The 12,192-nt window shown below is 47.6% G+C and overlaps 1 protein-coding gene across 1 annotated transcript in view; it reads right to left on the bottom strand.

Moving 5' to 3' along the window:
• Positions 1-279: 279 nt before the first annotated feature.
• The window catches only part of col4a5 (collagen, type IV, alpha 5 (Alport syndrome)), a 55,610-nt gene continuing 43,697 nt past the window's right edge, over positions 280-12,192 (bottom strand). Inside the window, exons 39-49 of the mRNA XM_080022884.1 lie at positions 11,940-12,125; positions 6,993-7,126; positions 6,039-6,111; positions 5,879-5,950; positions 5,095-5,220; positions 4,818-4,916; positions 4,287-4,499; positions 4,023-4,200; positions 3,712-3,826; positions 3,137-3,309; positions 280-2,870 (exon numbers count right to left, since the gene is read on the bottom strand). Of these exons, the coding sequence (XP_079879010.1) occupies positions 2,789-2,870; positions 3,137-3,309; positions 3,712-3,826; positions 4,023-4,200; positions 4,287-4,499; positions 4,818-4,916; positions 5,095-5,220; positions 5,879-5,950; positions 6,039-6,111; positions 6,993-7,126; positions 11,940-12,125 (1,451 nt within the window). The 3' untranslated portion in view covers positions 280-2,788. The remainder of the gene's footprint in view (positions 2,871-3,136; positions 3,310-3,711; positions 3,827-4,022; positions 4,201-4,286; positions 4,500-4,817; positions 4,917-5,094; positions 5,221-5,878; positions 5,951-6,038; positions 6,112-6,992; positions 7,127-11,939; positions 12,126-12,192) is intronic.

Below are 12,192 nucleotides of genomic sequence, written 5' to 3'. Positions count from 1 at the left end.
CTTTGCAGCAGAATGACTGGTGTAGGACTGCACTGTCTGCTGTGTTGTGTAGGACCGCACTGTCTACTGTGTAGCAGCACTACAGTGTGTTGTGTAGCAGCACCACAGTGTGTTGCTCAGTGTGTATTAGTTTCAGTTGTACACAACTATTGCATTGTTTATTGTTGAAGAACTTGTATATAATGGAAGTCAACCTGAGATCTGATGGTTATTCAGGTTATTATGGTAATTCAGGTTATGGTTATGTGATCTTGTTGTCGTAGTAACGTCGACTGGACGAAGCGTTAAACATGACGTTTATTTCAGTCTTTTTAGTTTTATAACAACATGGAAAATAAAAATAAAATCAAAACATAAAAGAAACAAATATAAAAAAAACAACTTTTTGAGGAAATAAAAACAGTTTTGTTTCAAATCGAGGTTCAAAGATATGGATTAAAAAGCAGTTTGAATAAAATAAAATCACAAGAAAATACCACCCAGAACATCCTGACCAGAACCGGGAGACCCAGAACATCAAGATAGAACCGGGAGACCCAGTACATGTAGACCAGACCCAGGAGACCCAGAACGTCTAGACCAGGAGACCCAGAACGTCTAGACCAGAACCAGGAGACCCAGGATCTTCAGACCAGAACCAGGAGACCTAGGATGTTCAGACCAGAACCAGTAGACCCAGAACATCTAGACCAGAACCGGGATACCTAGAACATCTAGCCATAACTAGGAGACCCAGGATGTTCAGACCAGAACCAGGAGACCTAGGATGTTCAGACCAGAACCAGTAGACTCAGAACAGCTAGACAGAACTAGAAGACCCAGGACATCTAGACTGAACTTGGAGACCCACAACATCTAGACCAGAACCAGGGAGACCTAGGATATCTAGACAGAACCAGGAGACCCAGAACATCTAGACAGAACTAGGAGACCCAGAACATTGAGACAGAACTAGGAGACCCAGAACATCTAGACCAGAACCAGGAGACTCAGATCATCTTCAACCAGGGAAACCCAGATCATCTAGGCCAGAACCGGGAGACTGAGAACATTTAGACAGAACTAGGAGACCCAGGATGTCGAGACCAGAACCAGGGAGACCCAGGATGTCTCGACCCGAACCAGGGAGATCCAGGATGTCTAGACCAGAACCAGGGAGATCCAGGATGTCTCGACCAGAACCAGGAGACTCAGATCATCTTCAACCAGGGAAACCCAGATCATCTAGACCAGAACCGGGAGACTGAGAACATTTAGACAGAACTAGGAGACCCAGGATGTCTAGACCAGAACCAGGGAGACCCAGGTTGTCTAGACCAGAACCAGGGAGACCCAGGACGTCGAGACCAGAACCAGAGACCCGGTACAGATGGTGAAACCAGCTGAAATAGAGGTGGGTGTGTGTTGGGGCGAGGGGCTACGTCTGTAGCGCTACCACGGCCACACCCAGAGACGCTGAATGTTTTTGTTGTATATTTATATATATATATTTCTACTTTATAAATATTTGGGTCCCTCTCCCGCCATCGAGGCTGAACTCAAATATGTCTCCAATTCAGGAGCGGGAACCCGGTGGGTTCTACGGTGGAAGGGGTCGACGTCGTCTCTGAAAATGGCTTTTCGTTGGGTTTGGCTCATTGGTGTGAAATGGTTGAAATGGTTTTTCCCCACAGCCAAATAAAGTTTCTGTACCTTTTTCTTTTCAAAATATATATTTTATTTCATATATATTTATATTTATATATATATATAAAATACTGTCTCATTCATAAAAGCCTTACTTTGTACAATATCTGAGTCACTGTGTGTTAATGAGCAAGGAAGTGTGTGTGTGTGTGTGTGTGTGTGAGAGTGAGCAAGCTTAAAAAGGAACCCAGAATTTTTTTATTTTTATCTCAAACGTATAACAACAAAAAAAAAAAACCTAGTACCGATTTCCGAGCTAAATGTACTAAAATAAAAAGGTGTTTTACACAATATACACATTTTATTACTTACAAAAAAAAAATAGGAGGAAGAAGCGAGGAGGCCTATTATTAGTAGACTGACCTACGGCAGAGTTAGTACCATCCAATGAAACGCAAAAACAACAGAAAAAATTGACGGAGAGAGAGAGAGAGAGAAAGAAAGACAGGTTATAAAAGGAAGCGCTCAGTCAGTGCATCTCTTAATCTTGGATGTTCCGAAGTCAAAGTGCGGATTTGGTAACCGTGGAGACCGTCCACTCCTTGGTAGAAAGAACAAAAAAAAAAACGGAAAGGTCGGAGGAAAGAGGGAGCGGCGGCGCGGGCGGCGCCGTGGGGGCCCGAGGCCGCGCGGCGCCGGGGGGTCCGAGGCGCCGCTCGTCTTTTGTTTTTTTTTTAAGTCTTTTGTATTTTTTCGTCCGTACGTCGGAGGAGAGGAAAAGGGGAAAAGTTAAAGGAGTGAAAAGGTTCAAGCGGGAACACGTCCGTCACGGCACCTTTTTCCGTCGATAGTTTTCTGCTTTTTTAAAATTCTGAGGTACTTTCATTTTAGAAAAAGAAGATGGAGACTAAATATATAAGAGTGATTTGCGTTTTTTCTTTCGTGTGTCGCACAGTAGCACCATGGATTTAACATGAAGTCAGTTTTTTTTTTTTTGTTTCGCTTTTTTCCGAAAAAGAGCAAAAGCACCATTGGAATTCTGCGTTGTTGCCACGGCAACGTTGTAATTGCCGCCCCTTCCCTCCCCCCCGCCATTGCCGCCGTCAGCCAATCATAGCAGAGCTCGGCAACAGGGGAGGGGGGCGGAGCCTGGCGGGGCGAGTTACGTCCTCTTCATGCAGACCACGCAGCGGCTGACGCGGGTCCGAAGGTTTCCCGCCTTCAGAGTCTCTGACTGCGGCTTCCTGCGAGGGGTCAAAGGGCAGAGGTCAAGGTTGATAATGCACCGAATGCCGATTGATTGGATTTCTTAGGCTCCGCCCATTCAAGCTCAGGGTAACGCCCACTCAGCTATTTGTTCAATCGGATTATAGACGGAAGACGGAAGAGAGGGAGCATTTCAAGAGTCAGTTCAACTGACAAAGGGGCGTGGTCCAACAACCACTGGCCACACCCACCCGGCAGAAGCACGCCCACTTTTCAAGAAGGAGGCGGGAGGGACCGAAATTACCTGAACATCTCGTTGGAGTCCACGGTGGCCAGCCAGAAGCTGTAGGAGTTGCCGTAGTAGTTGCAGGTTCCCCTGCCGTGGCACTCGATGAAGGGGGCGCTACGAAACTCCTCCAGGCAGGATCCGGGGGAAGCCAGGGCCTGGCCGGAGCCCTCTGCCCCAGCGCTGGTGTGCTGCGAGGGGGAGGAGAGGACAGTCTTCACTCCGCTTTGGACCACAGAAGTTTAAGGTGCGGTATAATTTCCATATTATTTTCTTTTGATTTGTTTTTGTTGCGATTGGGGCTGTAAGTCAGAGAACCTCTGACTGAATGGAAGTCAGTGGAAAAAGAGGTGAGAAGTAATTTTGAAGATATTACAGTTTAAAGACGTGTATATCTTGTACAGTGGTCGTCCTTGATTGACAGGTCTTTGGTTGGTTCTCTGGTTGGCTGCTCCTTTCTGCCAAGATGGCGGCGAGCATAAAACCCAACACTCTAGGCGTCAAAGGGTCTCTTCGGAAACCAACGGGTGACGTCACAGATGGGTCTGCGGCGCAGGCCTTCCCCCTCGGACGCGGTCCGGCACCGTACTCACCATCATGAAGGAGTAGCCGATCCACAGAGCCTCCCAGTTTCCAGGGCAGCTGGGGATCTGGATGGTCTGACTGTGGACCGCGATCACCATGGCTGGAGCCTCGCACACCGCACATCTACACACACACACACACACACACACACACACACACACACACACACACACACCCTAGTATTAATGTAATGCAATGTGATGCACTTCATCTTCTCAAAGGTATTTGAAGGTAACAGAGAAACATATCTAAGAAATTTGAGTGAGCAAAGTCGCAAAATACAACCTCCACTTACAATCCTTATCTTATCTCATCCTACCTGCTGATGAAAGGCTTGATGCCCTCCCCGGTGATGGGGGCCATGGACATGGGCATGGGCTCGGGTGTGGACAGCCAGTAGGAGTAGTCGTTGCGGGACGCAAAGTTGCAGACGTTGTTGATGTTGCAGAACATGAAGGGCATCGTGCTGAACCTGCGAAGACAACTGCCGGCGGTACCTGAGCGGGGGGAAGGAGAGGAGGTGGTGAGGAAAGGAGGAGAAAGAAGAAGGAGGAGGAGGGAGATGGAGAATCTTCCTCCTCACCCAGGTCCTGTCCGTGCGCCCTCTCGTTGCCCTGCACGTAGAGCAGCGAGTAGCCGTCGTAGATGGCGCTGGTTCCCTCGGGGCAGAATGGGACGTCCTGGCCCTGGCTGTGGCGCGTAATCAGGAAGCCGTGGGCCGTTGAGGCTGAGCCCGGGAGCCCCGGTGGGCCCTGCAGGCCGTCTGAGCCCGGGGGGCCCGGGTACCCGCGCTGACCTGGGGCCAGGGGAGGAAGGAAGGGTGAGCGTCAGTTCATTTCAAGGACGATGAACAGATGCCCACACCTTGCTGTCACGTGAGGTTTGTTTTTCTGCTATTGGTCCTATAGGTTGTACATCCAGCTGGCCATTCCGTAGGCGATGTTATTCTTAAAATGTTGTGTTTTTTTTTCAGATTTTAGTAATTGTGACACATTCTGAAACAACTTCTGCCTAAGGAGATCATCCTGATGTTGTCCTTGGAGAGTGGACAGAATGGTCTTTTGAGTGGATGTAAAGACCTGTGGATCCACAGTTGGGTGTTTTATGTGCTCACCGGGCTGGCCAGCAGGTCCAGAATCTCCCTTCCTGCCCGGGCTTCCGCTGAATCCTGGAGGTCCCTCGGGGCCACTGTCACCCGGGTTGCCTGGCTGACCTGAAAGAGGAGAGAAGTTAGAAGAGAAGCCCAGGACAGAACTACGTATGTTCTGGAAGACGATCAACAGTATGATCCTCGGACAAAACCAGCGTTCCCTTGGAACCCAGCATCTTATCAGAGGCCATCGCCTGAACCACTTCTTGTGCAGGACCGTGGGTCCATCCCAAACACTAACCTGAGAGGCCTTCCCGTCCGGGCGATCCTGGGGTTCCTCGGACACCAGTAAGACCTTCGGGTCCCGGGGGACCACGCTCACCTTTCACCGAGATTTGGGCCGCAACACCAGGGTCTCCGGGTGGACCTGGGGGTCAAAGGCAGAGATACAGAAGGTTTACATTTGTTTTTTAATTTTCCCCGCCACAGATTGGGGATTCCCTTCCCTGCTTTAGTCTAGAGGTTCAACAAACGTTGTTCACAGAGTCACCGCTAACGAGGTCAACCGTAGAAGATCCCCAGCCGTTACCGTGTCTGGAGCAGCCTAGAGTCACCACCAACAAGGTCGACCCTCAGACCAAGCTGGGACGTACCGATGTTACGGCTGTCGACTTGGAGAATTCAGCAAGGGCGGCTTCCAAAGACGATGGTGCCGACGCAGCCGTAGCAGCATCAGTTTGAGCAGAAATTGACGTTTCAACAGCAATAAAACACCAACAGGAGGGTGCGAATTTTTGGATCCAGGTCAAACGCCAGTCTCTCTTGCGATAGGGACCTTGCAAGAAAGCCCGGTGGAACCAGTGAACCAAACCAATGAGCCGTTTGGTTCACTGTGATTTATCCGCGCTGAGACTGTATTTGTTTCCCTTCATTCCTTCCTAACGGCCTACAGTACATCTGGATACGAGCTGTGGACTTGAGCAGGTTTTGGTGTCCTTGTCGACGGGTTTTCATTTTACACTCCATTCCAAGGAGCGAGAATCTGAATGGACTCGGGGAGAGAGCTAGCCGCCGGTCGAACTCACCCACTGGTCCGACGTCTCCGGTGTCTCCAGGAAGTCCGGACGCGCCGGGAATTCCGGATTCTCCCTTGGGTCCTGAAAAACATGGAGGGGACAGGGTCGGAGGGCTGCGTACGTGGTGGCGAAAGTTTTGGGGATCCTGGCGTTATCATTCCCGACGTACCTGGGAATCCGGGGACGCCGGGCAGGCCGATGTCTCCCTTCAGACCGGGGGGACCCGGAAGTCCGGAGGAGCCCTGGTCACATGACACGGCAGAGGTGAACACACCAATTTTATACCTTATGTCTGCTTTTCAATTCTGTGTCTTCACAACAAATGCAAACAATGTCATTGTTTGTCATTCATTTCAGTCAAATTGAAGTAACTTTGATTAGCTGCACCAAACTAATTTAACAGAGATATGAATAATAATGGAGATGTCAGGTGACCTTGAAGGGTAAAATATCTCAAATTGGAAAATCTGAACTGTCCCTTTTTACCCTTTAGCCTGTTTTGGCTCCACCCCTTTTCAGTCAAATGCAGGCAATGTGATAATTTTAATAGTTTGTGTTATTAAATTAATTATTCCTTAGTATATTATGCAGATTAGATGAATCTGCACAAGATAAGATAAAACATTTATCTCAAGTGGAATCGCTGTTCCAAGAAAATACATAACTTACTCTTTTTAAAAGTAGCACCTTGAAATGTTCCTGTTGTTCATTGATATCATGCATTGTGTACTGTACACTAGGGCTGGGGGATACTGACAAAATCTAATGTCACAATATTTTTTGCTAAATGATATTTTGGTAATTATTGGTGATTTAATTTGGTGGTTTTATTTGAGAGCCAATCATAATATGGAAATGACGACCGTTGATAAGAAAATTCGAACAGTCCATGAAGTTCATAAATGTGCAGAACTGTAACGCTCCTGAACGACAGCATTTCACCACATCACGATATTACCATAACAAAAATTGCGAAAAGTCTCATATTGCGATATCATAGCGATGCCGATTCCAGCTTAAAAACTGTCAGAGTCCAACTAGTCCAGAGTGCGGGTTATCGGTTACTGGTTTCCATAGCGACGTGATGATTACAACGCGAGCCTTTGCGACGATGCAAACTTACCGGGAATCCCGAGTTTCCTAGCTCTCCCTTCTGTCCGGGGAAGCCGGGCTGGCCGGGCGCTCCGGCGATCCCCTTCTCCCCCTTCACCCCTCCGCTGCCGGCGGGGCCACGGGGGCCCTCCACGCCAGCGGGCCCTTCACACCACAAGGTCAGAGGTCAGAGGCCACAACACACCCTCTCAAATGCACATTTGGTTTATTAATTCATCCTTTTAAAGTCCGCTTTGTGTCGTATATCAGGAAAAGCTGCATCGTCTTCTAGGAAGAGGTAAACGTTTGAAGCTTTTCATAAGGTTCAGGGAATTTTACTGCACCAAAATAATTTCTTATTAGAGCTGCAACGATTAGTCGAATAATCGATTAGTTGTCAACTATTAAATTAATCGCCAACTAGTTTGATAATCCATTAATCGTTTTGAGTCATTTTTTAAGAAGAAAATTTGCAAATTCTCTGATTCCAGCTTCTTAAATGTGAATATTTTCTGGTTCCTTTACTCCTGTATGACAGTAAACTAGATGACTTCGGGTTGTTGACAAAACAAGACGTTTGAGGACGTCGCCTCGGGCTTTGGGAAACAGTGACCCACATTTTTCAGCATTTTCTGACATTTTATGGACAAAACAACTCATCGACCGATCGAGAAAATATCGGACAGAGTTTAATGGATAATGAAAATAATCGTTAGTTGTAATATCAAAATATCTTCAGTATTGCTGTATATTTATAATTAATTGAATGCTCAATAACTAAATTGATAGTTTAGGTAAATGGGACAGGAAATCTTTACAGACGTTCTTTTAAATTGAATATTTTTTTGTTACTCATCAGAGGTTCAGAATAGTTTGGTGTGAAAACGACTCCAGTGTGATGCATTTGATTAAATACTTACAAATAAACAAACAAAACAGTACAAAATCATCTTTTCAATAAGATAACCATAACATACGTGTAACTCCTGAAGTCATCCAGTGCAAAATGGACCGACCCATAGAAATTTGAATCATATAAAAACAGTACTCTCTATATAGACACTTTTGTTATTTCCATGGAAATCCATTGGGACGAGTTGTATATTCTGATTATTATTAACACATTTCGCGAGTATTTTGCGAGTGGGAACAGAATGAAAACTCAAATGGTTCCGCCCAAAACGACTCTGAAAATATGCGACGTGTGCCCCTGGGGTTACGCTTGGGACCACTAACGATTCAAATTTGCGCTGTTTTGCGACGTGGCCTCTTTTTTGAGAAAGCGTCATGACAAGCACAAAAAAATAAAAAATAAATCCCTTTAAATAGTGCAAGACAACAGTGACGGGGCTGCTCCGCTTCTCCGACCCTGTGGGGTTGAAACCTTTTTTATCGGGAGATTAAAGAGATTAAAACACTTGTTAAAATGTTATGAAGGCAACGTGCGAAAACCTGAACACTTTCGAAACTGGGTCAGAGTTCGGGATAAATTCACTTTTTTGTTTATTGCCCGGTATGCCAGATTCCCAGTTGTTATCAAACTGTTCTCACATGGAGGTTCTTCTTTGTCGACTACGTTGGAGTGGTTCTGGAGTGAATGTACCCCGCCCCTGCACGTTCCGAACCCAAACTTAGTTTTACGGCGTCGACGCCGCTCCCTCCAGTGAACACGAAACACAGCCACAAAACCAAAAACAAACCACAAGGTGAGGAGCCATCAAAGCGCTGAAGTCTAACCTGGAGGACCTACGGTTTCCCAGAATTCCCCGGTAAAGCGGCACCGGGTCGGCGGCACGAGGGCGAAAAAAGAAGAAGGTCAGACAGAAGCAGCAACACTTGACTACAGATAGAAAGTGACACCTTCCATCGTTCTGTTCAACCTTTTAATCCCAGTCATCATGTTATTTACTTATAATGTACATGCAACATGAATTCATCTGAGATCTAAGTATAGACTGATGTCCAACTGGCCAAATTCCTTAAAATGATCAGTTTAACCTGGATCACATCAATATCAACTATTTTTAACATCAATAAAAAATATGTTTATTATGTAAATATAAACGACATTTTATATCAATAGAAACTACATTTAATATCAATATAAACTATGTTTCAGATCAATAGAAACTACATTTATTATCAACAGAAACCACATTTAATATAGATATAAACTATGTTTATTATTAATATAAAATACGTTTAATATCAATATAAAATATGTTTATTATTAATATAAAATATGTGTATTATCAATGTAAAATATGTTTAATATCAATATGAACTACATTTAATGTAAAAATAAACTATGTTTAATATCAATATAAACTACTTATATTATACTAAACTACAGAAATACGCTATAATCTACATCAACATTAATACAGAATAAATCACTATCTTAACTCAGGGCCCGCCACGGTAGCCCAGTTGCCAATCAGCTTTCGGTTGCCAAGACCGACAATATGGCGGTCAAATTTGAATCGTTTCATAACTGAGACCAATGGATAAATCAATGGATGGATCGAATGACAGATTCCAAACCGACGGCACGGTAAGACAACCAGTCCACACCAGACGGTTGGCAACTGCCCAGATCTGGCTGCCGGGGGCAACTGGGCAACCGTTATTGTCGTGCCCTGTATTCGCCCTAATCTTAATGTACACAGTATTAAAATTACAAAACAGGTACAAGCACTTCCACTGAAGAAAAACAATGGGTTCAGAGTAAGTGGAGAAATATAAATTTAAAGGAGTTGCCTCCATCATTTGGTGAGTTAGTCGGTGCCTCATTTGTCCTTTAACTGTGACTGTTTCCAGGTGCTTGAAAAGGACCTTGGTGACATGCTGATTACACGAGCAAACTACTGCATGCCATTGTTTTTAGGATTATCTGATGAAAGATCCTTACTTTCCAGAGGTGCCTCTTACTACGGCGGGAGAGCGTGAGAAGCCAGAGAAGAAGAGGTTAGTGTGGGCATGCACGGTGCACGATCAACCACACGCAGCGAGCCGCCACCAAATCTGATGCCAAGACGGCTCGGAGCCGCGGGGTTAGGGTGAACGTTCTTCATTCTGCAACGTGTGGATTCTTTAAAAAAAAAAACGACAACTAGAGAAGTCAAAAGTGAGGTGAGCGTGCCGTAGGAACCGGGGCCGGTTTGCTCTGACCTGAGGGACCTGGGGCGGTCCGAGGGGGGCACACCACAGTGGGCGGGGCCAGGGCCACAGGGGGAACAGGAAGTAAAACACGTCACGGCATCGTTTTGACCCATCCCAAATCATCATTCCCCCCGAGCGTGGGGCCAGCCTCCAACAGCGCCGGCTCACCGTCCAAAACAGGCGGCGCTTTGGAACGCTTGTCGTCGGGTGGAGGTCTTTTGGGGGGCCGGTAAACTGGAGCCCCGGGCGGACATAGGGACGGTCCGGCGGTGTTGGAGGCTTGACCCTTTTTTGGTCGGGGGCGTCGACACAGACAGTGACCATGCAGGAGGCCGACGGGTCGGACACGGAACACGGCCCAAAAAACACAGAGTGACCAGACACAAAGCAGAGCCGCTGCGTCGCTCTGGCACCGGACTCCTTTCACCAGTCGCTCCTTCTCGCTCGTTACTGTTGGATTTGTTCAACCGCAGACTGTACCAACTCTACTGACACTTGGTGAAACCGCCATTGGGCGTCGACCCATGTGATTGCCAATGGGACAATCAATCAATCAATCGAACGTTTCCTTTAATTTAACCTTGAAGCGGCTTCGATTGGAGTCGAGACATTTTGTATCTGGATCGACTGTTTGACACCACAACCCAACGACGGCACAAAACACACAAAACACACAAAACACACACACACACACAAAACACACATTCGCACGCACAAACACACCACACAAAATACACACACACACACACACAAACGTGAACACACTAGGGTTCTGTGAAGAGACGGGCGGCGGAACAAAACAGACGTCGACAAAAAGGCGACGTGGTCCCGGGCTGCTAGTGGGAGGGGCCGGGACTCCTCCCCCCCGGGGCGACAGACAGTGATTGGTGCACGTCAAGCACCTCCCGCTCGGGGAGAGGAAGGTGAAGGCGGAGGCGGAGACGCGAGTCGTCCCCTGGGGAACCCGAGTGCTCGTGGTGCTGGCCGGTGCTGATTGGATGGTGCAAACGTGCCGGGTGACGCGGGGGGACCCCGCCCGTGGGTGATTTCCTCCCTTTTCGGCGCCTCAACGCCTCATGCAAATCAACTGACACGGAAGAGGGCGAATCCGCGCACGGCGCCCGAGCTTGCTGCCTGATTGCTGCGATCGGACTTTGGAGACGGGCTGGCTAAGGCGGGGAGAGGAACCCTCCCGGTTCCATGCACGTGAACAACGGCCGTAGCCGAAACTCTTGGAGGGCCAGACGGGAGGTGCCCAGGGCGGCAGGACCAGGAACCGCCCTGCTTGTCTCGTCAATTGTCATCAGAAACAGATTTTTTCGGACTGTTTGGGAGTAATAACAGATGGTACATTCTAACAACCGATAGCCACTAGATGCTCCTCCATAAAATACACTTGGTTGAAGTCAATGGAAAAAGAACAAACCTCCCGCTAGCGGTAAGGTAAATACATCTGAGCTTTATTTCCTGTAATTGTGGCTTTGATTTGATATTGTTCCACAAATAAGATATTAAGGCTTCAACAGTATATGTGTGAACTTGGGGGCCTATCCTGGTTCCCGAGTTCTGGCTCCATTCTGCCAAGTTGGCGAGCATAAACCTAAATTTGAGGCTTCAAAATGTCTCTGGTTTCTAGTTTCTGAACCTATTTGTTCCCGCTGTGATGGATTCCACCCGCCTGGCACTCCAGCCGTACTCAACAAAACGCCAAACCAATTATTTTGCCAATTGTGTTGGACCCGGCGGGTGAAGGGGACTCCAATCAGGCAGCAACTTCAGGCGGCATCCAGGACGGCCTTGAGAATCAGCCACGTACCTGCTCTTCCGGGGGGTCCTGGCTGGCCCTGGCCTCCTTTGGGGCCCTGCAAGGCCACTCCCGAGGGGCCGGGGGGTCCTGGGCCGCCCGGTGAGCCGGGCAGGCCGGGGAAGCCGGACTCTCCCTTCGTACCTGGGTAGCCTGGGCTACCTGAAGCACCAGGAAGACCTGGATCTCCCTTAGGGCCTGGACAGGAAACAAGACAGGACGTTGGGGATGAGGGGAGCGACGTTTTGTGGCCTTACTTTTGGAA

This window comes from Zeus faber, assembly GCF_960531495.2.
Source record: "Zeus faber genome assembly, chromosome: 22".
In the NCBI taxonomy this organism is placed as follows: Eukaryota; Metazoa; Chordata; class Actinopteri; order Zeiformes; family Zeidae; genus Zeus; species Zeus faber.
This window is presented reverse-complemented; position numbering and strand designations above follow the sequence as displayed.